Raw genomic sequence first — 24,547 nt, 5'->3', positions numbered from 1 at the left:
GTCCCAGCTACCTGGGAGGCTCAGGTGGGAGAATCACTTGAACCCAGGAGGCAGAGGGTGTGGTCAGCCGAGATCGCACCACTGCACTCCAGCCTGGGTAACAGAGCGAGACTCCCTCTCCAAAAAAAAAAAAAAAAGTAAGAAAAAGAAAAAAATAAATAGAACAAGGGGCTACATTGCTTGGCTGTGCTAAAAGTGTAGGACATACAGAGCAAACCCAAATTTCAAAGTGTATATGCTAACAGATGTATTATAATGCTTACTTACCTCTTTCAGCAACCAGCTAATGTTTAAATCTGTACAATAATGGGCAAAGTAAGACATGCTTTAAATAATTTTTCATTTCAATCACAGCTGAGAACAGTAGAGAGAACTGTTACTTTTTAAAGCGTGTCTTGTCCATTTCTTGCTTTGGAAACTGGTATTAAATAGATTTTGTCATATCTTTTTTCTCCAATAGCTTTATGAATTTATCCAGCTTATAATAAGATTTTTTTTTCTATACAGTTTGACAACTTTAGGTACTCTGTTCGTGTGTGTTTGCAGGTAGTATGACAACTTTTCCCCCACAAGTTCCTAATAGGTTCCAAGTATTTCTCCAGGATCTTAATTATAGTATACAATAGTTGATTTTGTTTGTTCTGTATTTTACACATTTTCTTATATGTTTATAATTACTTTTCTCCTTATCAACATACTCATCTTCCTCCTGCGTGTGTGTGTGTGTGTGTTTGTGTGTGTAATGAAAGAAAGCCATTGTGAGTGGAATTTATTTGCCAGGATTCCCATAGATGGATAGGGTTTGGCCCATAGGTGGATTTTAGAGGGACTAGGAACGCCTGAAACTATATGCAGAATTTTCCAATTATGTGTGTATATTTGTGTATATGAGTTCCTAACACAAGAAGCCAGCTACTATTTCAACCTGTACAACAATGAGGATTTAGTCACATATTACATAATTTTCCATTTTAATCACAGTTGAGAACAGCTGAGAGAAGTGGACTGTGGTTTGACATGGTTTATGAGTGTTCCCAATGTTGTCCAGTTCTGTAGATGATCCAGTCTGCAGAACCTGCAAAATGCACATTTTAAATTCTGCTTTTATTTCATGGCTGCCCTAATTATGGTCATTTTAGGGAAAAGTTCCCATGCTATTGGTAAAAATTAGAAAGAGGGCACAAAGCCTCACCCTCAGGCATAAAAGCAGAGGACAAAAACCCAAAGATGTTTTTAACATCTAAGAATGGAAGGAATAAATCAAATAAAAATGTTCAGTATGCACCTGTAAAAACAAATGACATAATGTCTGTTACTGCTTAAAAGTATTTGAGCACAGTAAGAAAAAAAGGGTTAAGTGAAACAAATATGGCAAAATCTTGGTAATTGTTGATTCCAATTTATAGGTATGTGAAGGTTAATTGTACTATTTTTGCATACATTTGAAATTTTCCATAATTTTTTTTTTAAATTACATACATATTCTAATTGTTTAACTGCATATTCTCTGGTTAAACTGAACCAGAACATGGACAGTCTGCTCTTATAGGAGCACAATGGACATGTAGGGGCAATGAAGTCACAAGAAGAAGGTGAGAAAATGAAATTTAACATGCTAAGAAAAATATAACATATTAAGAAATGAAGCTGAGGATCCACGAAATCTTAGCAAGACAAGAGAAAAATGTTTAATTCAGTGATTAAAGCAAAGTAAAATAATTTTCAAAGATTTAAGAAAATGATAAAACACAGACTGCTGCTGGGAATGTAAATTGCTATATCCTTACTGGGGAACAATTTAGTGACATGATCCTATATCCTTTGATCCATTAATTCCATTAACAGCATAACCTAAAGAAACAAAATGTAAGCACAGGTTTCTGCCTACATTTTTCATTGCATTACATTTTTTTTTTTTTTTTTTCTGAGACAGAGTCTTGCTCTGTCCCCCAAGCTGGAGTGCAGTGGCACGATCTCGGCTCACTGCAACCTCCGCCTCCCAGGTTCAAGCAATTCTCCTGCCTCAGCCTCCCGAGTAGCTGGGACTACAGGCACACGCCACCATGCCCGTCTAATTTTTTTTGTATTTTTAGTAGAGACAGGGTTTTGCCATGTTGGCCAGGCTGTTCTCGAACTCCTGACCTCAGGTGATCTGCCCACCTCGGCCTCCCAAAGTGCTGGGATTACAGGAGAGCCACTGCGCCTGGCTCATTGCATTACATTCTGAAAGCTCTTTGAGGGTAGGGGCTTTGTCTGCCCTACTGACCACTATATTCCTAGAACAGTTCCTGACACGAAAAAGTGCTGAAATGAATGTATGTTAAATAAACAGTGAGGAATTAGAAAAGACCAAAACTCAAACAATAGGATAATTATTTGGTACATTTTGGAATAGAAGAAATCCTGGCTAGTCATTTAAAATAGTATTTTCAAAGAACATTAAATGACATGAGAAAATGTTCCAGATATATTGTTAAGTGGAAAAAAGAAGGATGTAAAACCATATACAGGATGCTCCTAATTAAATATGTTTAAACTAGCACAAGGAAATACATAAAAAATTTAAAAGCAGTTATTCTAGATGATATACACTTCAGTGATTTTTAAATATTCTCCTTCAAATTCTTCTGTGTTTCCCAAATTATCTATGAGGACTCAAATCTTTTTTTAAAAAGGAATTTCTAGTTTTACATTCTATGGGTAGATTAAGTCTAGCATTACAAAAAGAGCCAAAGTCTTCTTTGATTACTTCCAAACCAAGTTCCCACTCTATACCTGCAAAGAGTGATCAAAGAAGTCTTGGATCACCTTTTTTACAAGTTTGGTGTCCTTCCTTCTAGATCACTTTTTATATTTTTCATACACTTGCAGTATATGTACCTATAGAAAATACATGGTATTAGTGCATTTTAAAATATAAACAGTATCAAGCTGCATGCATAGTGACTTCTTAGTCTATTTTGTGCTGCTATAATGGAACACTACAGACTGGGTAATTTATAATGAACAGAACTTTATTGGCTCACAGCTCTGGAGGCTGGGAAGTCCAAGATCGAGGGGTTGCATCTGGTGAGGGCTTTCTTACTGCTTCATAACATGGTAGAAGGCATCACATGGGTGAGAGAGAGTAAGCAAGAGGGTGCCAAACCCATCCTTTTGAAAGGAACCACTCCTGCAACAGTGGCATTATTTCATTCAGAAGGGCAGAGTCCTCATAGCCTAATCATCTCTTAAATGTCCCACCTCTTAATAACTGTTAGAACAGTGATTAGCTTTCCAACGCATACATGCTTTTTGGGGGGACACTTTCAAATACAGCTCATAGTTAACATCTACTATTTGTTTTCTGTTTTAACTCAGTAATGTTTCTTGAGATATGCCCATTTTGATACATGGAGATTGAATTCATTCCCCTTAACTGCTACATAGTACAACATTTTACTTAGCCATTTCCCTATGGATAAGCAGGAAAGGGCCTGGGGACTCTTTCTTTGAAGCTACTGAAGGACAGCGCTGAGGAGACTACATCTCACTCTGCTGCTGGTCGGGAGAAAGAAATCTGCTCACAGGATAGGGTGGGTGGCACTTCTTGAAAGAAGAAAGCAAGTTCAATCCCTGATACCTGCAGAACAGAGACCAAGGAAGTCGGTCCAGGCCTGGACAGGGACTCCCAGTATAGAATGTAAGCCATAACCAAGTCATGACAAGTGTCTTCTCATTCTCTTCACACCAAGTTCTGGTTCTCAAAATGTCTCTGACACTGATTTCTTTCTCTTTACTCTGTCACCTTCCTAACTTAGAAATTCATCACTTCACCACTACATTAGCTTCTTGGCCTCTATCCAGTTTCTCTTCCTTCTAATCCATCCAATTTACCACTTCCAAATGAGTCCTCCAACAACTCCACATAGTCAACTTTCTCTGTTAAAACCTTGAAAGGTGCCCTGTTGGGTCCTACTCATGGTTCCCTTTTTGGTCTTCCATGGCCCCTAACTTAAAAGCTTAGCTTTCTAGCCTCTTATCAAATTCTCTGTCCTTCAAGTCCCACATCTTCTGTGATTCTTCTCCAGGGCTTCGTGATCACCCACATATTCAAACATTCAACAAAGATTTAGTGAGTGCTACCAAACACCAGGCACCATGCGAAAGCCTGAGGTTCTGGCATGTACCTGTAAATAACAATGCACCAAAGGCTGTAGCTATACTGAACTATGATTTCCTTTTAATTTATCAGGGCATGCTTTGTTAAATTTCTGCCTCGTGGTTATAACCAACAGTGACTTCTGGGTATTTGAAAAGCTTCAAAGTAACCCAAGAAAGCATTACACAGCTATAGGTTTTATTTATTATTATATCGAGTTGATTTGAATGTAGGAATACATGTGAGTTTTCAGTTTATTTTTAATAATTTACAAAATGAGACCTGATGGTCACTAAAATCACTTTCAGCTCCAATGGTCTAGAATGCAAGATACTTGCAACAGAACCACTAGATGTCACTACTAACAATACAAAAGTTAAAGCAAGGGCTTGAGATCACAGGATTACTGTAAAGAACTACCAGATTTAGGAATAAAAATGTGCAAATGCTTCTGTAGAGAAGCCCTATAAAAATCCAGAGGAGTAGCTTCAAACACCTTTGTGCACATGAAGTGCCGCAGAAACAATAATTGTTAAGTACTTCCTATACCCTTCTATTAATAGAATAGCCTTCAGCAACTTACTGGTCAGCAGCATAAGGAGAATCAAGTCTTAGAATAGGAAGGAAGCTTATTTGTCCATCAGTTTTCAGATTTCTATTTTCTGGCACTAGAAATACAGTCTATGTTACAACCCAGTGCACACGTGCATGTGTGCGTGTGTGGACACACACACACTGATTTCATATATATATAAAATATATGTGTGTATATATATATAAAATATGTGTGTGTGTATATATATATATATAAAATATATATAAAACATATAGTTGAAACCAAAGTTTCACAAAACAATAATGCCCTTACTATGTGTAGTGCACTTTGATATTTTCTTTTTTATGTATTCTATTTCATTAAAAAAAAAAAAAACTGGCTGGGCATAGCGGCTCACACCTGTGTAATCCCAGTACTTTGGGAGGCCAAGATAGGAGGATCTCTTGAGTCTAGGAGTTCAAGTACAGTCTGGGCAACATAGTGAGACCTCATCTCTACAAAAAATAAGCAAAATTAACCAGGCGTGGTGGCATGCGCCTGTAGTCCTAGCTACTCAGGAGACTGCAATGAGAGGATCCCTTGAGCCCAGGAGGTCAGGCTGGAGTGAGTCAAGATCAAGCCATTGCACTCCAGCCTAGGCAACAGAGTAAGACCTTATTTCAAAAAAAAAAAAAAAAAAAAAAAAAAAAAAAGCTTGTTACAAAACAATAAATTGATTTTACTCAATCAAATACACTTTCTTATGTTAATATATCAGAAAACAGAGGCCCAGAGAGGTGCAGTGACTTGCCCCAGGTAACTCAGTAGTCAGAATTCAAGGCTTTTCAGGACACTGGCAGGTTTTGTTTTGGAAGACCCTAGGTAAAAACTGAAGTGTCTTTGGCACAATCTCAGCCCCTGCTGTGCTCCTCAACCTTCTAAATCCTGTGGCTAAGACACTGCAGTAAAAACAAAACAAAATGAAACCTGACAAAGTGTATGGATGATTAGTTATATGCAGCAGCCATTTAAAAATACAGGTTCTTCCTTAAACGCAAATGTGATCACTTTAACTTTTCTATTTGAATCCCAGCAGTGGCTGTGGTTTTCAGGCCAAATACAAATTCTCAGTGTGACAGTAAAGACTCTTCCCGAGCTGGCCCCAGTCCTGCTCTAGCCAGCTTGATTCTTCACCACTTCCCCACAAGCACCTTCAAGATTCTTCCTTCACTCTTGACCTGGCTAAGTCATAAGGTTTTCGAGACTCCACTCACATTCCTCTTCTGCAAAGCCTTCCTTGGCATATGCTTGCCCACAGCATGCAGCCTACTGTTCCTGAAGCTTCCTCTTGTGTGTCCTCTCCACTGGACTGTGGCATTCTTATGTCTCCCCATTTGCTATCTGTGGCACCTGGCCTAGGATTCAGTATGTAAGAGGAAATCTGCTGAAGTGAATATTTTCATATTCTCATTCTTAAATTTTAACCCTAAAAAAACCTCACTGGAATATCTCTGGATTATGTAAGAGCTGATTTTGACATTGCAGAGCTCTATTTCCTAATATTTCAGGAGTATGAATAAAAACCACTATACCTATCATAGGAGAAATACATGCAAAAACCCAGTTCTGGCCTTTTTTCTCTTGATTTTAATAAGCGTTTGTTGGGGGGAAGGGGAATTAGCTCATAGGCTAGTACCTGCTGAGCAACACAGCCTCTGCTCCCCTCACTGCTCCCTCCACTGGTCCCTCAAAGAGTTTTCCCACCTCTCAAATTCCCAACCCAAGAGCCTTTCTACTTAGGTGGCACACACAGACATTCTTCTGTGTATGCTGCAACAGAGCAAATCAAGGACAGTGGCCAACACCTGAAATGACTTAATTAATACTTATCAAGTTGGGGAGAAATTAGAGCAGAAGAGAGGCAGCTAAAAGCTCATAGTGACTAAGGACAGTGAGTAATGAAGGGAGCACTGATTGGGGTCTGTGGTGGTCAGAGGTGGCTTTGTGACAGTGAATCACCAACACCAGGGTGGGAATTGGGTAGACCTGTGGGGAAGGAAGCACTTCCAGGTGGGCACCAGCATAAGCAACAGTCAGCTAAGGGTGTGAAGGAAAAGACTCCCCAGATCAGAGAGCGCTTGGCACTGGGGAGGGCTCAGGCATACAATGAGGTGGAGAGGAGTAGGGATGCTAGTGTCGCTGAAGGAGCAGGTCATTATCCACTGTCACCCCTCACTCCATGTCTCACTGCCTTGGTTAAAGCACATTCAGTTTTATGTATCATTTTGATCTTCTCTATGCGTTGTCAGGTAAGCAGCATAGATACTGTGGGCTTTATTTTTCAGAAATAGTTTAAGAAGGAAATAAGAAAATTGGCCCAAGTCACACAGCTAGCAGTTAACCAGCCTCAGAGTTTAGATCTCTGGACTTCTACTTCACAGACCTAAAAATTCACGGTTGTCGCAAAAGACACATAGCTGAATTTCCCTATTTTACAAATAAAGAAACTGAGGACCACAGAGGTGAAGAAATTTTTCCAAGGTCACACAGAAGCAGAATTTAGGAGGTCAGCTGGAAGCTAACTTTACCCAGCCTTAATTCTGATAGATGTTGTACATTATTTGAGGAAGCAGGGAGAAAAAATCCTCATATTGCCGAGAAAGAACAGTTACTTCAACAAAACCAAATATCTTCTAATGTTTAATAACGGTCAGGATAACATTCTGTTAGCATAACTGCATTTATAAAAATGGAAATTGTTATCAACCAAAAATTAGAAGTTTTTTAAGTGAAAAAAATTCTAGAAAGAAATCAAGCTGCTTGAGGAGATGGATCTATCTGGGAAGAAAGTCCTCCCCAATCTACAGGAGCTCCTCAGAACTTTTTTCTGCCACTGATGAATTTTTAGGTCTTTGTTGATGAGAGAAAAAGTTGTATTTTTAACTTTTTTTAAAAAAACTAAACATTGGCCCCAAACTGATAGACTCTCATCTCAGAATCTGTTAGCAAAGGATAACTAATGTTTGCAGACAAGAACACCATTCAGATGACACATTATTATAATTTATTTTACACTAGAAACGACATGGCTTGAGAAATGACTTGCTGAGAAATCTGTGTTTACATTAGGGAGAGTGGGGGGAAAATCCCTCACAGAAGTTGAAAACATGCTAAGTGGTAAATACCAAAATGCCCAGCAAGCATTTAAGCCAGCTCTCATCCTAGCATGAATATGGGCAGCTCAGCATTTTAAAATTTACTTTTAGCTTTTCTAGCAGTTTGAATTAACCCTTTCTCTACTTCCACTTTCTCTGTGAGAGTTCAGCTCTTAATCTGCAGATGTGGACTGAGGGTGCTGTCACGGTGCTCGGTGATCCACTGGTGAATGATGTCCTCACCTGAACCGGTTTCCTACAAGTGGGCTGCCTTGTGTACATGTCTCCTAAGCTTTCTTATTATCCATGTAAGGCCTAGACAAACATTAGGAAGCAAGTTCAGCTTGTATGGATTGGAAAAGGCCTGTCAGTAGAGCAAAACAATACAAATCAATGTCACAATAAAGGTATATCCAGACCAGAGGTTCTCCAGAGCAGAATCACCCCCAGAGAGACTGTGTTAGGTGGCCCCAGCATCTGTAGCTGTAAACAATCCTCAGGTGATTTTAAGTATATCCCTCATTCAAAGACACTAATCTAGACTCTCTAAAAAGCCAATGACATTTTAATCTTCGTTTCAGCTCCTAGCAAATGAAAACAAAAAAACAAAAGAAGCAACCAAAAAAAAAAAATTGTTCCAGGTTAGGTTTATCTTAATACTTAACTGGCTATGAAACTTATTTACAGCCTTAGTGAATACCAATTATATACAAGAAAGGTGAGCATTTAATGAATATTCGTATAATACTTTACAATATCTTATCATGCATTAATGATCTCATGTGGTTCTCACAGCAACCCTATGAGGTAGCTTGTTATTTTCAAATTAAAGATGAGGAAAATAAGTCTCAGGGACATGAAGACTCGCTCAAGAGCCCTCAAAGAGTACAGCAGAGCAGCTGTGGGGTTGAGAAGCAGAGGGGTAAAATGACCATTGTTTTATTACTATAGGTCAAAAAGAAATTTTAATGTTTAAATGTCTCCTATAGCTTTTTAGAAAACTTCTAATTACTATGCCACACTTTGCTGGTAAAACATATTATCTCACAGTAAAATATTGTGTTTTTTCTTTGTTTTACATCTATCTATCTATACAAACACCCACACATACATACACACACACACACACACACACACACACACTCACTCTCTCTCTCTCTTTTGGAGTAAAACAGAAATAATCTATTGTTCCTGAGTTTGATTGTGGGAGAATCACTTAAGATAGGTCATGTTTATAACACCAGTTTCAGGGACAGGTAAATCCAGTAATTTAATTTTTATATATCTTACATTAAAATGAACACACAAATACATTTCTCCCTCAATCTCCATGTCAGACAAATGGAAGTGAAGTACTTGGCCTAGAAAAGAATAACCTGCAAGTGCCCTAATAATGTTGGTATTCCTAGTATTAATAAGTTAGATTTGTTTTTTTGCTATTTATAGTGATGTGTCTTTTTTTTTTTTCCCGAGACAGTGTCTGGCTCTGTCACCCAGGCTGGACTGCAGTGGCACAGTCTCAGCTCACTGCAACCTCTGCCTCCTGGGTTCAAGCCAACCTCCCACCTCAGCCTCCTGGGGAGCTGGGACTACAGGCACACACCACCATAAACAGGCAAATTTTTGTATTTTTTTGTACTGACAGGGTTTCACCATGTTGCCCAGGCTGGTCTCGAACTTCCAGGATCAAGTGATGCTCCCACCTTGGCCTCCCAAAGTGCTTGGATTACAGGTGTGAGCCACCATGCCTGGCCATGATGTATGCCTTTGAAGTGTTTCTTCTAAACATTCAGTCTATCAAACATCAGTTGCTGTAGACATTTGTGTCCAAGGGAAAAATAATCCATGTCAAATCTTAGTGAGATGAAATATTCCATGGTATCGGTCCTATTAAAGCCAGGGCTGGCCAGGTAAACTCTTGGCATTCTTCGTGCCGCAATTCCTAAACTCAACAGAAGAATCTGAAGAACATAAAACAAAAGCCAAGAGAATAAAAGAAGATTAACTGAGCAGTAAAGACTTATTTAAGAATATCAGTACTAAAATAAAACTATCCATTCCTGTCATTGAGTGCATGCTACTTACAGCAAAGTAAAATATTTCCTGAATTGGTGGCCCCCAACCTTTTTGGCACCAGGGACCAGTTTCAGGGAAAACCATTTTCACAGACCGAATGGGAGATGGTTTCAGGATGAAGCTGTTCCACCTCAGATCATCAGGCATTGGTTAGAATCTCATAAGGAGCGCGCAACCTAGGTCCCTCAGATGCGCAGTTCACAATAGGGTTCACATTCCTATGCGGATCCAATGCTGCAGCTGATCTGATAGGAGGAAGAGCTCAGGTGGTAATGCTCGCTTGCTTGCCCACCCAGCTGCCGCTCACCTCCTGCTGTGAGGCCTGGTTCCGGTCCATGGCCTGGGATTTGGGGATCCCTGTCCTAAATAACTTGGTAGGGGACTGATCGGAAAACTAAAAATTAAGTCAGGGTTTGCCCACTAAAGATGAAAGCAAATTTTGCATTTGGTGGGATGAGTCTAAATGCAATGGAGACACTGATCTTTGTAACAGCAAAACATTAAATCCAGGCTTTTCTTTTACCTTGTTAATTGACATTTCGTTCATCCTGAGAGGTTGCTTTGGCATAACTCAGAGGTAGATTCAGCCCAACAACTGGCCCTACAATGCTCAGCCATGATGTGATATAGTTGACATTCCTAGGAAACAAGTGAAATACAGGCCATGCTAACGTTTCCATTGTAGTTTTTAGATGAATGGTAGAACATCAGTTGGTCACCAACAATAACAAAAGTGAGGCTTTCTTCAAAGATTTGTACCTACCACCTGGAATCTCAGCATTTCTGAATGCCAGCCCCATTGCTTGACAAGAATTTAAGGTCCAGAGAGCCTGTGAGGATCCCTCATTAGGGTAGTTGAAGAATGAGGTAAGGTACTGGCTCCTGTCTCCCCTTGATGATTCAAATTTTACCCTTACAGTTTACAGCGCTTACTAAGGTAGCAGAGTGCAGTGATTAAGAGCATGGTTCTGAGGCCAAAATGCTTAGATTCAAATCCCACCACTTAACTAGCTGTGTGACCTTGTTTGAGTGGCTTAACTCCTCTGTTCTGTAACTTCCTCCTCTGTAAATTGGGTAAAATAATAGTACTTAGCACATAGGAATGCTGCAAAAATCCAATGTCTTACTGTATCTAAAACTCTTAGAACAGCATCTAGCATATCCTAAAAATCATTGTTAGCCATTATTATTATTAATATTTCTTTTTTAGCCTAGCATTTAGAGTCACATAAAAAGATTTACACTTTTAAAATCAGAGTAGAAGCCAATGTATCTTGATGGTGTTTCTTACTTATTGATTTTCTGAGAATTCTTTAATACAGGAGTCATGAATTCATTCGTCTTGCAGGGATGAAGTACAAAAAAGGGTTGCCCAAGTATTGGATGTTCCTGTAAGAATCAGAATTGGTCCAGGATCAGTGTGAGTTACTTTGAAAAGGCTAAAATAATTTATCTGGTTTACTCCTTTAAAATAAAGGTTTGTCTCAAATTCCAAGTTATTGAATTAATATACAGGTTTATTTTCTATTTTTAAAAACAATTTATAATCCAAACATCAGAAGAAGTTGGTGAGAAAGGACTATTCATTGATAAAGCAGTATGGTCGAGTATAGCAGGGCGCCCATTTTTGTTTACACAGTATAAACTGTAGTTGCATTTTATCAGTTCCCTCTCTGTTGGCCAGTGTTTCTCTTTGGCCTATCATTATTCTTCAGTTTTTCTTCAAGGATGTTCACAAAGCTCAGTAGTTTGACGACCTAAACAATTCATTTTATTCACCTCTTTGTCAATGGTAAGAGACTCAAAATCATTTGCATATTTCTTTACACAAATTTTGTCAACATGTTGTTTCAAGCCTATATGTATCCAGTGCCAGTGGGCACATGTTCCATGAGTAGAACCAGGGATGGGAGGAGATGGCCTGCACTATTTAAATTGTTCTACTTCTGTTTGTCTCTCTCTTTCCGTCTGAGTTTTTGTTTTTCTTTTTCCTCATTTCTCTCCTTCTGTCTCTCCCAAGCCTACAGGGCTGTTTTTATAAGTTAAAAGCCTGAAATGTAACTCTGTTCCTTTTATAAGGTAGTAATTGGATATAAGATATAGGTCAGACCACACCCAAGTTAGGGACGTGGACATCATTTGGCAAGCAATGGGGAGCCCTAGGAGGTTTCTATGTAGTGGGTAATCTGTGCACAAGTTCTACCAACAAAAACACTATTATTGATGATACATTTATTGATTATTTATATTGTGGATTAACCATTATACCAACACTGCAAACTCAAATACCTATGAAGACAAAGCAGGTGACCTAAGGGGATAATGCCAGCTAAATACACCAGCAGATGACGGGGCCCGTGAGGAACTGCCGAGTGCACCCATCCAAGGCCATGCTGGCTACTCTGCTCCAGCCAACTGTCCCATGTGGGAATGCAGGTTCAGCATGCCAGACCTCCCTATTTGTGAAACTAACCTAGAAAAGCTGAAGTTTATGTTAAACCTCCTACATTTAAGTGTTGGCATAATTTATTTTTAAACATGGAGTGGGACAAGTAAAACAGGCTTGTAGGCTGGATTTAGACTAGGGGATGCCTAGTTTCTTGTCTTGGCTTCTTCTCTCAGCCAACCCAAGGGGAAGCTGAACTCAGAGCTGTTGATGGGATGAATTATGTGGCCGTCCTTGCTGCCTCTACCCCTCAGCTCCAAACATTCATGTCTGTATGCTTATGCACATATCCACTCACAAGAACTGGAAGGGACAATTCCTCTTGTATTGGGACACTGGGTATGGAGATTTGGGGTGATGGTGGTGAGGGATGAGTTATCCACTAGTTATAGGTTATTGCATGTATCTGGCATTTTTAGCACCACCTGGCATTTTTTTCTCCCTGAGTGCCACCTCCAGGTGACTCTGACCAGTGGCCTGATTCTTCCAGCAAGGCATCAGCTTCCTTTCTACAGCTCTCTTCCCAACCTTCATTCCCATCCCTAACTGGGCCCTGGGCTCAAAGCCCTGATGTGTTGGGCCTATGCCAAGTCCTCCTGTCCAACTTGAATCTAGTTTCCCTTACCTGCCTTAAACTAATATTTAGCAATTCAACATATATTAATCAATCATCTTTTTTATGTGTCTGCCAGAATACTTCTAGCTATAGTTACAGAGACCACTGCATCTCTTAGATAAACAATGTTCCTGATCCCATGGAACTTAGATTTCAGTGCAGGAGACAGCCAATAAACACACAGAACGAATAAATAAGATAATCCAGATAATTATAAGCCCTACAAAGGAAACACAACAGGGTAACATGATTCTGGAGGGATTGTGGTGACATTAGACTTGGAAAGGGAAGGCCTAAAGGAAGAAGTAATACAATGGACTGAATGTGTGTACCCCTCTAAAATTCATATGTTGAAATCCTAACCACCAAGGTGATGGTATTAGGAGGTGGAGCCCTTTGCAGGTGATTTGGTCATAAGGGTGAACCCCTCATGAATGAGATTAGTGCCCTTATAAAAAAGACCCAGAGAGCTCTCTCACTCTTTTCCTATCATGTGGGGATACAGTGAGAAGATGGCATCTATGAAATAGGAAACGGGTCCTCACCAGACACTGGATCTTCCAGTGCCCTCATCCTGGATCCTGTAGCCTTCAGAACTGGGAGAAATAAGTGTTGGTTGTTGAGCCACCCAGTCTATGGTATTTTTGTTATGACAGCCTAAATGGACTAAAATAAGGTGAAACTTAATCAAAGATCAGAACGACAAGGAAAAAAACAACCATGCAGAGATTTGGGAACAGAATGTGGGGGCAGATGACCCTATGGGGAAATGAGCATAGAAAATATGCAGGAAAAATGCAAAAAAATTTAGAATTATCCTGGACTAAAATAATGACTGTTTTGAAAGCTTGGATTTAAAAAAGATAAATGTAGTCTAAATTCTTTTGGGATGACTTACATAGTTGCCAATGGAAGGAATAAAGAGGTATGATCCAATCTTATTGATGTAAAGTACATGTTGACTTTAATGAAATGAAACCTAGAGTTACAAATTTCCACTAGACGGAAACACTCCTAATAGGGAGGATCAGTTCAATCATGCAGCCTCCACTCTCTCCAAGACTCACTTTCCCTTTGGCATCTCTTATCTAAGAGGTGGATAGGCACTTACAGTTCAGGGGACCATTTTCTTAGAGGAGTCTTAGGACCATGGCACACTGCAGCTCTGCTCATTTGATGCTGCTTTGTAAAGACATGGACTTTACTTCTATAAGTCATCTTTTTTTCATTCCACATAGCAAGTGGGTAAGCACATGCATGAGCTCTATGGTTAAGACTGTTTGAGATCAAGTCCTGCTCTACCACTTGGTAGCTGTGAGCTATTGGGAAAGTCACTTAACCATTTTACGTCTCTGTTTCCTCATCTGGTAACTGTGGCTAATGATAGTATCTGTCTCAGAGATTGACTGTGACCCTTCAGTGAGATAATACCACAGAAGTACATAGAACAGTACCTGACATATAGCAGACACTTAGTTGGCTATTAGTATTTAACCCATTAATATCTAAACAGAAAAGGATAACAGCCAGACATTCAGAAAGTAGTCTTATGGTACCCTATAATAAAGCCAAATTTCAATCTAAAAATAGGACGTTCCTGTAAATTAAGTAGCATATTAAAAGCATCACTGACCAGTATCTAAGTGTTTAGGAATATTTGACAACTGTTTATAAGTGAAAGGAAGAAAGGTCTGAATTAGTAAAAGGTCTAGGTCTATATGGCAACTAGAACTATCACTATATTTGTATTCAGGTTTAAAACCAAATTAATGAAAAATAATTTAAATGAATTTAAATTAAAATAAAAGCTTTGGTACTTCAAAAACACTTCAGTAATCTACAACATTTTAATATTCATTTTTCCTCAAAGAACATAAAACAGTCATATTAGCATTTAAGGTTATGTTCTAATAGAATAAAATGCATGGCAATGCTCATTTAAAACACTTTTTAAAATAACTGAGACTTTCATGCCTTTGAAGAGCTTTTACAATAGCTTCAGCATTTCTTTAATGCAGGTTTGGCCATCTTTAAAAAATTCTTTATCCTTTACTATACTGAGACCTTATATTTATATAATTAAATAGAATATATTAAAATGAATGATGGTCTTTAAAAATTAAAGGTTTAAATGTATTAATAAATTGGATTTTAAAATAAAAATTATATTGTTTTGGCAAAATGCTTTTGGTTCAAAAGAATCAAGCCTATAATATGCTGATCAGCTTAAAATAGGAATTATAAGATATGTAATCTTTTAGAAGAATTTTATAAATTAATAACAACAGAAGTGGACTTCCAGCTGTGATAGAATAAAGAGGTCAGCAAATCCTCTCCCCAGAAATTAAGTATAAAAATGAACAAAATTGTCAAAAACTAACCATTTTTGGGTCCTGGAAATCAACCAAGGGCAAACATAAAATCTGAGACGTGTTTAGTTCATGATAATCTGCTAAACTTCAAGTTAGAAACAGAGGGAATCTGAAGCCTTCTTGCCTGGAAGTACTTCCATATCCCCTCCTCCTCTTCCCCAATGTCCCCAGCCACTCCATCAACAGAAGTTTTACCAGAGCAATCTGGCCATAAGAGCCAATAACTGTGTAGCCAGAGGGGCTGGCCTGATTTCCAACAGACAGCTAAAACTATTGCTCAGCAGCACTGTCAATAAAAATAGCAAAATAGGTACTAAATGAAAAGAAAAGAGCTGCAGCTCTGCTAGCCAGAGGTTGCAGTCCCAGTTGAGGCAAGCAGCAAACTACCAGTAATTTAATGGGGACATTCTGGAAATAAGACAGCCACAGAAGGGGTAGATAAGTTATCCAGGCATCACTAGCTGATGGGAAGGGGATGTTCAGTGGAGACACAAGAAGGCCTGATAGGAAGTAAGAGCTAAGGCCAATATGAATACTACTTGAGTTTTTAGCGTGTTCCCAATCCATGTACACATCCATTGGCAAAAGACAAAAGCATTATAGGCTTGAGGTATTTGAGCATAATTTCTGTCCAATCATTGGCCAACCTGCAAGCTTTACAGATATAGCTGGATAACCCTGAGGAAGGCAGTCTAAAAAATAAAAATAAGAATTAAAAAACCAGTAGCAAAGACATCAGTGGCCACACTTACAGGGAAAAAAAATCTGCAGATAAAGTATAGGAAAATTACTAAACCAAACAAAAACAACAGCAACAACAAGAAAAAGACAACCCTCAGGAAAAAATACTGGAATCCAGAATTGCTGCAATATATTATCTAAAATGTCTAGTTTTCAAAGGAATTTATGTGACATGCAAAGAAACCAAAAAGTGTGGTTCATACCAGGGGGAAATTCATTATTGAAAACTGACTCTGAGTGTAGACTCAGATGTTGGATTTACAAATAATTCAAAGCAGCTATTATAAATATGTTCAGTGAATTAAAGAAAACTAGAATTAAAACAGAAAAATTATGACAATGGCTCTGCAAATAGCTAATCTCAAGAGAGGAATACAAACTATAAAAAGAACTAAATAGAAATTCTAGAGTTGAAAAGTACAATACCAGAAATAAAAAATTCACTAGATGGACTCAATAGTAAATATGAGACAGCAGTAGAAAGAATTAGTGGATTTGAAAGTATATTAATAGAAAGTATTCAATGTGAAGAAAAGAGAAAAAAAATTGAAGAAAAATGAGCCTTAGACATCTGTGGGATAACATCAACTGTACCAGAATACAGATAATCGCAATCTGAAAAAGAGAAGGAGAGAAAAGGGCAGGCAAAATAGCTGAAGAAATATTGGCTAAAAATTTCAAACTTTGATGAAATACATTAATCTACAGATCCAAGAAGCTCAACAAACTCTAAGGAGAAATATAAAAAGACCCACACCTAGACACATCGTAGTCCAATAGCTGACAGCCAAAGACAAGGAGAAAATCTTAAAAACAGCAAGAGAGTCCTTTAGGACTCATCACATAAAGAGGAATAACAATTCAAAAACAGCTGACTTCTTATCAGTCCAGATAGGAGCAGAATGACATATTCAGAGTAATGAGGGAAAAAGCCTGAACTGTCAACCAAGAATTCTACATTCTTCAGAAATGAAAGTAATATAAATATATTCCCAGGGAAACAGACTGAGAGAATTCCTTGCTAGCAGATTTGCCTTATAAGATATACTAAAAAAAAGTCCTTCAGGAAATAATACCAGAGTGTAACTCAAATCTACAGGGAAAAATGAAAAGTGTCATAAATGGTGAATAAAAAAGACTAAGTACTTTCTCTTTTCTTAATTTTTTAAAAAAGACATAAGATTATATAAGCAAAAATCATGAACACTCTAGTGTTGAGTTTATAACATAAATGTAATATACATGACAATAATGGTACAAAGGAAGGGGAAAGAAACGAAAGCATATTGAACAAAGTTGCTGTATTTTATTTTTTAAATAATTTTTTTTCTTCTTCTTTTTTTTTTAAGAGATAAAGTCTCACTGTGTTGCCAGGCTAGTCTTGAACTCTGAACTCATCGATCCTTCCACCTTAATCTCCCAAAGTGCTGGGATTATAGGCATAAGCCCCCGTACCTGGCCCAAAGTTGCTATCTTTTAGCAGAGTTAAGTCAGATTGGCCGAGCATGGTGGCTCACACGTGTAATCCCAGCACTTTGGGAGGCTGAAGTAGGCAGATCACTTGAGGCCAGGAGTTCAAGACCAGCCTGGCTAACATGGCAAAAACCTGTCTCTACTAAAAGTACAAAAATTAGCTGGGCGTGGTGGCAGGCGCCTGTAGTCCCAGATACTTGGGAGGCTGAGGCAGGAGAATCGCTTGAACCCAGAAGGCAGAGGTAGCAGTAAGCGGAGATTGTGCCACTGCACTCAGCCTGGGCAACAGAGTAAGACTCTGTCTCAAAAAAAAAAAAAAAAAAAAAAGGTCAGTATTAAGTTGTGCCTCTGTTGTTAGAATATTAGTAAGCATGTTTTTGAGAGCATGTGGAACCCAAAAGCTTTTTCTTGTTGCGAAGCAAATCCTTTAAGTATGTTGTTAATCATGAGCACTCTTCTAGCAATGTGTCAGAAGCATCCATAATTAATTTACACGGTTAAATTGTACATGCTTCGACACTCAATGCTTTCTAAAATGTATCAGTTTCTTTTAGTTGTGGCGAAATTAGCCAAATCATTAATTACTTTTCAAACACAAATGGAAAATTAATTTTTAGAATATTCTAAATAAATCCTTGTTTCTAAATATATAGGACTACTGAATATAAACCCTTGAGTTATGAAGAATGCAATAATGATCATATGATATAGAAAAATAACAAGTTTCCTTTATGTGACTAGAATTCATATATTATATCATTCACTCATTTATCAAACATTAAATCTTCTGATAATTTTAAATTGATTTAAGCCTAAATCAAGGCAATAAGTCTGTAAGTGAAAAATTGTGGTTAATCTTGTGGAGATCTTAATGCCACAGAAATCACAGAATTCAAAGTTAGCATAGTGACCTGAGCCAATACTATTTTTTCAGTCACATTCAATCAGCTGATTCTGCAAGCCCAGCAATTTGTATTCAGAGAAAGTAGAGTAGAGAATTTACAAGTAATTTGAGGCATGTTATCGGTGCAGACAATCAATGTGGATAATATTCTCCAAAAGCCATTATTTTCCAATGGAGATTTTGTAAGGCTTATGCTATCAAGAAAGATTATCTGTATTTTCTACCATTTTTCCTTCAGACAGCCAGAATCAAAGATGAAAGCAGTCATTAGTTGGTTTAGGAATTATGTGTTAGAGTTTTTTAAAAAATCTAAACTCTACTCCTAATTTGTTTAACGTACCCTTTTCAGAGATGGAAGAACATCAAAACTATTGGGATCCTTTTAGTGACATTTCTTAGATCGATTCAGGAGGTAAATTCATGTGAAAGTGCTACCATCTGCTGTCAGTAGTAATGAACTGAGCAAATCTGCACTGAGAAAAATGTCCGTGTGGAAATACACACAGGCAATGAACTGTGTTAGGCTTACAACTTAATAAACACTTCTACTGGAACAAAGTTCTGCTAAATGATTTTCCATGAAAATAGAAATGATGGGTCAGATTTCTATCTCTGTAACTCCAGAGAAGTTATATAGGCATATTTCCTCATGAAATTTAATTTAGCAATGGTTAAATGTCTCATAAAATAAGTCTGACAAGAATACTGTGAATTGGTTTTAGAACTATTAGATATGACTATCACAAGGAAATGATAATACTGCACCTTCATTCTTACATGTAATAAATATGATGAGTTACTTGGTTCATTTCTTAATTTTCTTGGTTCTTTGGGAGGGCACAAATGTAATTTCACATATTAAGCTTTCATCCAGTTTCATATTCCAGACTGATCAAATTTGCCTTCCACGCTGGGCACATTCCTTAGAAATGCAGACAGGTATCTCCCTCATGCTAACCCCTCAAGCAGGGGAAGGAAAATGACTACCCAGCATCTGCAGTATCAGGCACCGTATTAAGCGCTTTACATGGCCACCTACCACAGTAACTCTTTGAGACAGGCTTTATTATTGCCACTTAAAAGAACAGGCTTAGAGAGATTATGCTTAAGGTCATCCATGTAGTGAGGGGCAGAGCACCTCCATATCTCCTAAGACCACACACTTACACTGCACCTCCTCATGCCCTCTAACCAGAATTGGTGTCTAAGATAGTTCCTGACTTCCAACCTCTAGTCTACTCCTTCAAAAATCTATTTATTGATTTTAAAATCATGTGTTTTCATAAAATTTTAAGAGCAATACACACAGGGAGTTCAGACAATACCAAGAATAAAGAATAAAAGCAAGCTAATCCCAAACAGCCCAACTCAGATTTAATCACTGGTGAATTTCCTTTCAGACCTTTTTATATACACATTTATACTTTCAGTTGCTTGTTATTCACTGAACAGATATTTAATTGTTGGCCCTACTATGTGCTAGTCCCTACCATATGTGTCTTTTGTTGATCCTCTTTAGGTATCTTTGTCCTCTGTTTTACTAATTTCTGCATTTACCTTTATTATTTGCTTCCATATATTTTTGTTTGGGCTTATTTTGTTTTTCTTAATTTTTTATATTTCCATAAGTACTTAAAGGTTATACATAAAGTATATGTAATCTTCAGTGTTGGCTACACTGTTCTACATGTTTCATTAGATTAAGCTAGTTATTTGTGTTGTCCATATGTATATCCTTGTTTGCTTGACTTATTGATTTCTAAGAGAAATTTAAATCTCCCCTATAACAGTTGATTTGCCCATTATTGTTTGTCAATTGCAGTTTGTCAGTTTTTGCTTTATATATCCGGAAGCTGTGATATTTAAATGCATAGAAGTATATCTTCTTAGAGAACTGAAACTTTAATATGAAGTGATAGTGTTTATCGCTAATATGCTTTCTGCCAAAAAAGGATTCTTACCTGATATTAATATAGCCACATCAGCTATTTATATTATTCATTTAAAAAAATTGTTTGACTTCTTGGTTTCTGCATCCTTATATTTAAGATATTTTCTATAAAAAGAACATAGACAGATTTTTAAACATCCACCTTTACAATCTGTCTCATAAGTGGGGTGTTTAGTTCACGTACAGGCTTTGTGATTACTGATATAATTTGATTTCACTTTTTTTCCATCTTATTGTAGACATTTTACTCATTCTATTTTTAATGTTTCTTCCTTTCCTTTTCTTTTTTCCTCTTCTGTTTCCTTCTTTTGGATTGACTAAGCGTAGGATTAAAAATTTTTTCTCACTGCTTTTTCTCTTTTTATTAGCCTGAAAAATTACATACTATTAATACATTCCTAAACATTTAGTAGTTATTCTTAAATTTTAAAATAGCTATTTCACTTAATAAAATGTACAATTATTCTGTATCTTTATCTTTTTCCCAAACAATTCAAGTATCTTAATACTCTGATCACCCTTTACTGATTTATATACTACTGTTGTCTAGTATTTCCGCTGTATCTATTTTTTAACCCCAGAAAGTAGGTATTATTAGTACTTTATAGCTCAATGTTTGTTAAAATTTACCCATATTTTACTATTCTTTTTGCTTACCATTTTTCCCTATGTGTCAGCATCCATTCTGGGATAATATTCTTTGGCACTGAAATATGTCCTTCTGAACACCTCTTGGTGAAGATCTGTAGGTAGTAAATTGTCCAATCCTGTGAATGCTTTATATTGCCCTCATTTTTGAAAAATAGGTTTTTGTAGGTATAAAATTCTAGGTTACAATGATTTTTTTTAGCACTTGGATTATATTATCCCATTTTCTTCTGGCTTCCATTTATTCTGGGTAGAAGTCGACTATCAGTCTAATTGTCATTCGCTTTAAGATCTTCTCTTTCTCTCTACTATTTCATTGTAATGTGCATAGGTGTGGATTTCTTTTCATTTTTCATTGGGGGATTCAATGAGCTTCCTGAACCTAAATATCAGTGCCTTTTCAACAATTCTGGAAAATTCTCAGCATCAGCTCTTTGAATATTGCCTCTCCTTCATTCTCTCTAGCCTCTCCTCCTGGAACTCTTATTAGACATGTTAGTCCTCCTCTATCCTTTGTCTTTCTTAACCTGTTATCATATTTACTATTTCTTTCTTGTTTTTTGCTACAATGTATACAATTCTTCAGATTCTTCTCATACATTAATGCTCTCTTTAACTGTATTTATGTGCTTTTTAGAATAGACATTATATACTTTTCTAAAAGTTCTGATTATTTCTTAAATTTGCTGATCATTTTCCATAGTCGTCTTCCTATGTCATACTTTCAATATTTTTATCCATTTTTAAAAATATGTTCAATATATTTATATTTTTGCACTGAATAATTTCAGTATCTGGATTTGTGGGTCTGCTACTAGTCTGTTGTCTGCTGGCCCTCATTCATAATGGCTCGTTATGAATTCTGTATTTTTTTTATTGTGACCTTTTAGTAGGACTACAAATATGGTAATTCTTTGAGGCTTAACATTAAAAGTGCATCCCACCAAAGAAGTTTATATGTGCCTCTGCCTGGTACCTAGAAGGAGTTCCAATTCCATGACCTGAGGGTAAGCCTGTGTTTAGAAATTTTCTGGGGAGGTTTTTTTTTCTTTTTTTATCTGTTTTGTACATAGTAAGGTAGAGAGAGTCAAATGGAGGAGAGAGAAAAAAAATTTTAATATATAGAGAATGATGGGGGAGAGGCTATTTTAGGTAAATTGGTAAGGGAAGGCCTAATTGCAGCGGTAACAGTTGAGCAGACCCCTGACCAAGAGAGGAGCAAGCCATGCACTTCTTTGGGAAAAGAGTATTTCCACCTTGAGAACACCAGCTGCAAAGATCCTAAAACCCTAGGGCAGAAGGGGGCTTGGAATGTTCAAAGAATGACAAGACCAGTGTGGTTGGTCAGGTGAAATGAAGAGGAATGACAGTGGAAGTAAGACCAGAGAGCTAGCCAAGACGCAGGATCATGTAGCATCTCATAATGCATGGAAAGGACTTGGGATTTTATTCTGAGTGTGATGGGGAGAGTTTGGAAGATTCTGAACAAAAAAGTGATACATTCTGATTTACATTTTAAAATGTTACCTTGATATTGTAAAAGGGCAAGAGGGAAAGCAGAAAGAGCAGTTAGGAGGTTACTGTAGTAGCCCAGACAAAATATAATGATGACTTGTACAACGCAACAGTAGTGTGTGGAAGAACAGTCAGATTTGGATTTATTTTGAAGGTAGAGCCAACAAGATTTGCTAAAGGATTTGATATGCTGTGTAAGAAAAAGAGAAGAGCCAAGGATGACACTAAGGTGAAATGCTTTTTCACATTTTCTTGACTATTTGTCTATTCGGGTTTTATGGAGATTTTCTTATTAATTTATATTAGCTACTTAACATCTTTTGGGATATTGATCTTTTTCATTCATTCAGCCATCAATGTGGGCTATGCACTGGGCTAAATGTTAGTTATATCACAATGAATAAACAGATAACCTCTGCTGTCATGAAAGTTGCTGAAATACTCCAATTTTTTTTTCTTTCCAGATTGTTATTTGTCTTTAAATTTTGTTCATGATGACTTGGCAATGTGGAACATAATGTTAGATAATTAAATCTATAACTTTTCTCCTTTGTTATTTCTTTTTGTAAAAGTTTTATGGATATATAATAGTTGTACATATTTATGGGGTGCCTGTGATATTTTGATACAAACATACAATGTGTAATGGTCAGTCTGAGTAACTGGTATAGCCATCATCTTAAACCTTTATCATTTCTTTATGTTGGGAACATTCCAAATCTACTCTTCCAGTTATTTTGAACTATCCAATAAATTATTTCTTAAGTCACCCTATTGTTCTAACAAACATTAGATCTTACTCCATCTATCTATTTTTATACCCATTAACCAGCCCCTCTTTAACTGCCCTCCTCACTATCCTTCCCAGCCTCTAGCAACCACCACTATATTCACTTCCTCCATGAGATCAAATTTTTTAGCTTCCTCGTATGAGTGAGAACATGCAACATTTGTCTTTCTGTGCTTGGCTTATTTCAGTTAACATGATGTCCTCCAGTTCCATCCATGTTATTGCAAATGACAGATTTTATCTCTTTAATGGCTGAATAATATTCTATTGTGTATACATACCACATATTCTTTATCCATTCTCTTTATGGACACTTAGGTTGATTTTCTATCTTGACTATTGTGAATAGTGCTGCAATAAACATGGGAGGGCAGATATCTCTTTCACATGCTGATTTCCTTTCTTTTGGATACATACCCAGCAGTAGAATTGCTGGATCATATGGCATTTCTATTTTTAGTTTTTTTAGGAGCCTCAATATTGTTCTCCATAGTGGCTGTGCTAACTTACATTCCCACCAACAGTGTATGAACATTCCCCTTTCTCTACATCCTTGCCAGCATTTGCTATTTTCTATCTTTTTGATAATAGCCATTTTAACTGGAGTGAGACGATATTTCATTGTGGTTTTGATTTGTATTTCCCTGAGGATTAGTGATGTTGGGCAATTTTTTCATATATCTTTTAGCCATTTGTATGTCTTCTTTTTAAAAATGTCTATTCAGATCTTTTACCCATTTTTTAAATTGGATTATTTGGGGTTTTTTTTTGGTATTGGCTTGAGTTCCTTATATATTCTGATTATTAATCACTTGTCAATTGAAGAGTTTGCAAATATTTTCTCCCATTCTGCAGGATATCTCTTCACTTTGTTGATCTTTCCTTTGCTGTGCAGAAGCTTTTGACCCAATATTTATATACAGTTTACCATTAAACTACTTGGTGTTCCCCAAACACACTGCTTCTTCTTACCTACAGGCCCTGGAACATCCTCTCTCCCTCCTTCACCACTAATCCCTGACCAATCAGGTCCCCTCCATCTGTGTTCCCACTGTACCCCATGCCTAAGTCTACTGCTAATTCCACACTGTTCCATATAGGCAACTGACTGTTTATAAAAGTCTTCCTCTACTACTCTTTAATTCCTTAAGGGCACAGGAAGTATTCTGATTACTATTTTCATC

At 37.3% G+C, this 24,547-nt stretch overlaps 1 protein-coding gene across 5 annotated transcripts in view; it reads right to left on the bottom strand.

Annotated features, from left to right (window-relative positions):
• Positions 1-5,564: 5,564 nt before the first annotated feature.
• The window catches only part of ATG10 (autophagy related 10), a 300,426-nt gene continuing 281,443 nt past the window's right edge, over positions 5,565-24,547 (bottom strand). For all 5 annotated transcript variants that reach the window (XM_055386169.2, XM_004042232.5, XM_004042231.5 and 2 more), the window contains 3 exons: positions 11,199-11,296; positions 10,431-10,546; positions 5,565-9,792 (listed from right to left, as the gene is read on the bottom strand). In XM_055386169.2, the coding sequence (XP_055242144.1) occupies positions 10,435-10,546; positions 11,199-11,296 (210 nt within the window). In that variant the 3' untranslated portion in view covers positions 5,565-9,792; positions 10,431-10,434. The remainder of the gene's footprint in view (positions 9,793-10,430; positions 10,547-11,198; positions 11,297-24,547) is intronic.

Source organism: Gorilla gorilla, chromosome 4, assembly GCF_029281585.2.
Source record: "Gorilla gorilla gorilla isolate KB3781 chromosome 4, NHGRI_mGorGor1-v2.1_pri, whole genome shotgun sequence".
In the NCBI taxonomy this organism is placed as follows: Eukaryota; Metazoa; Chordata; class Mammalia; order Primates; family Hominidae; genus Gorilla; species Gorilla gorilla.
The sequence above is the reverse complement of the archived record's forward strand: the minus strand, read 5'-3'. Positions and strand labels throughout refer to the sequence as shown.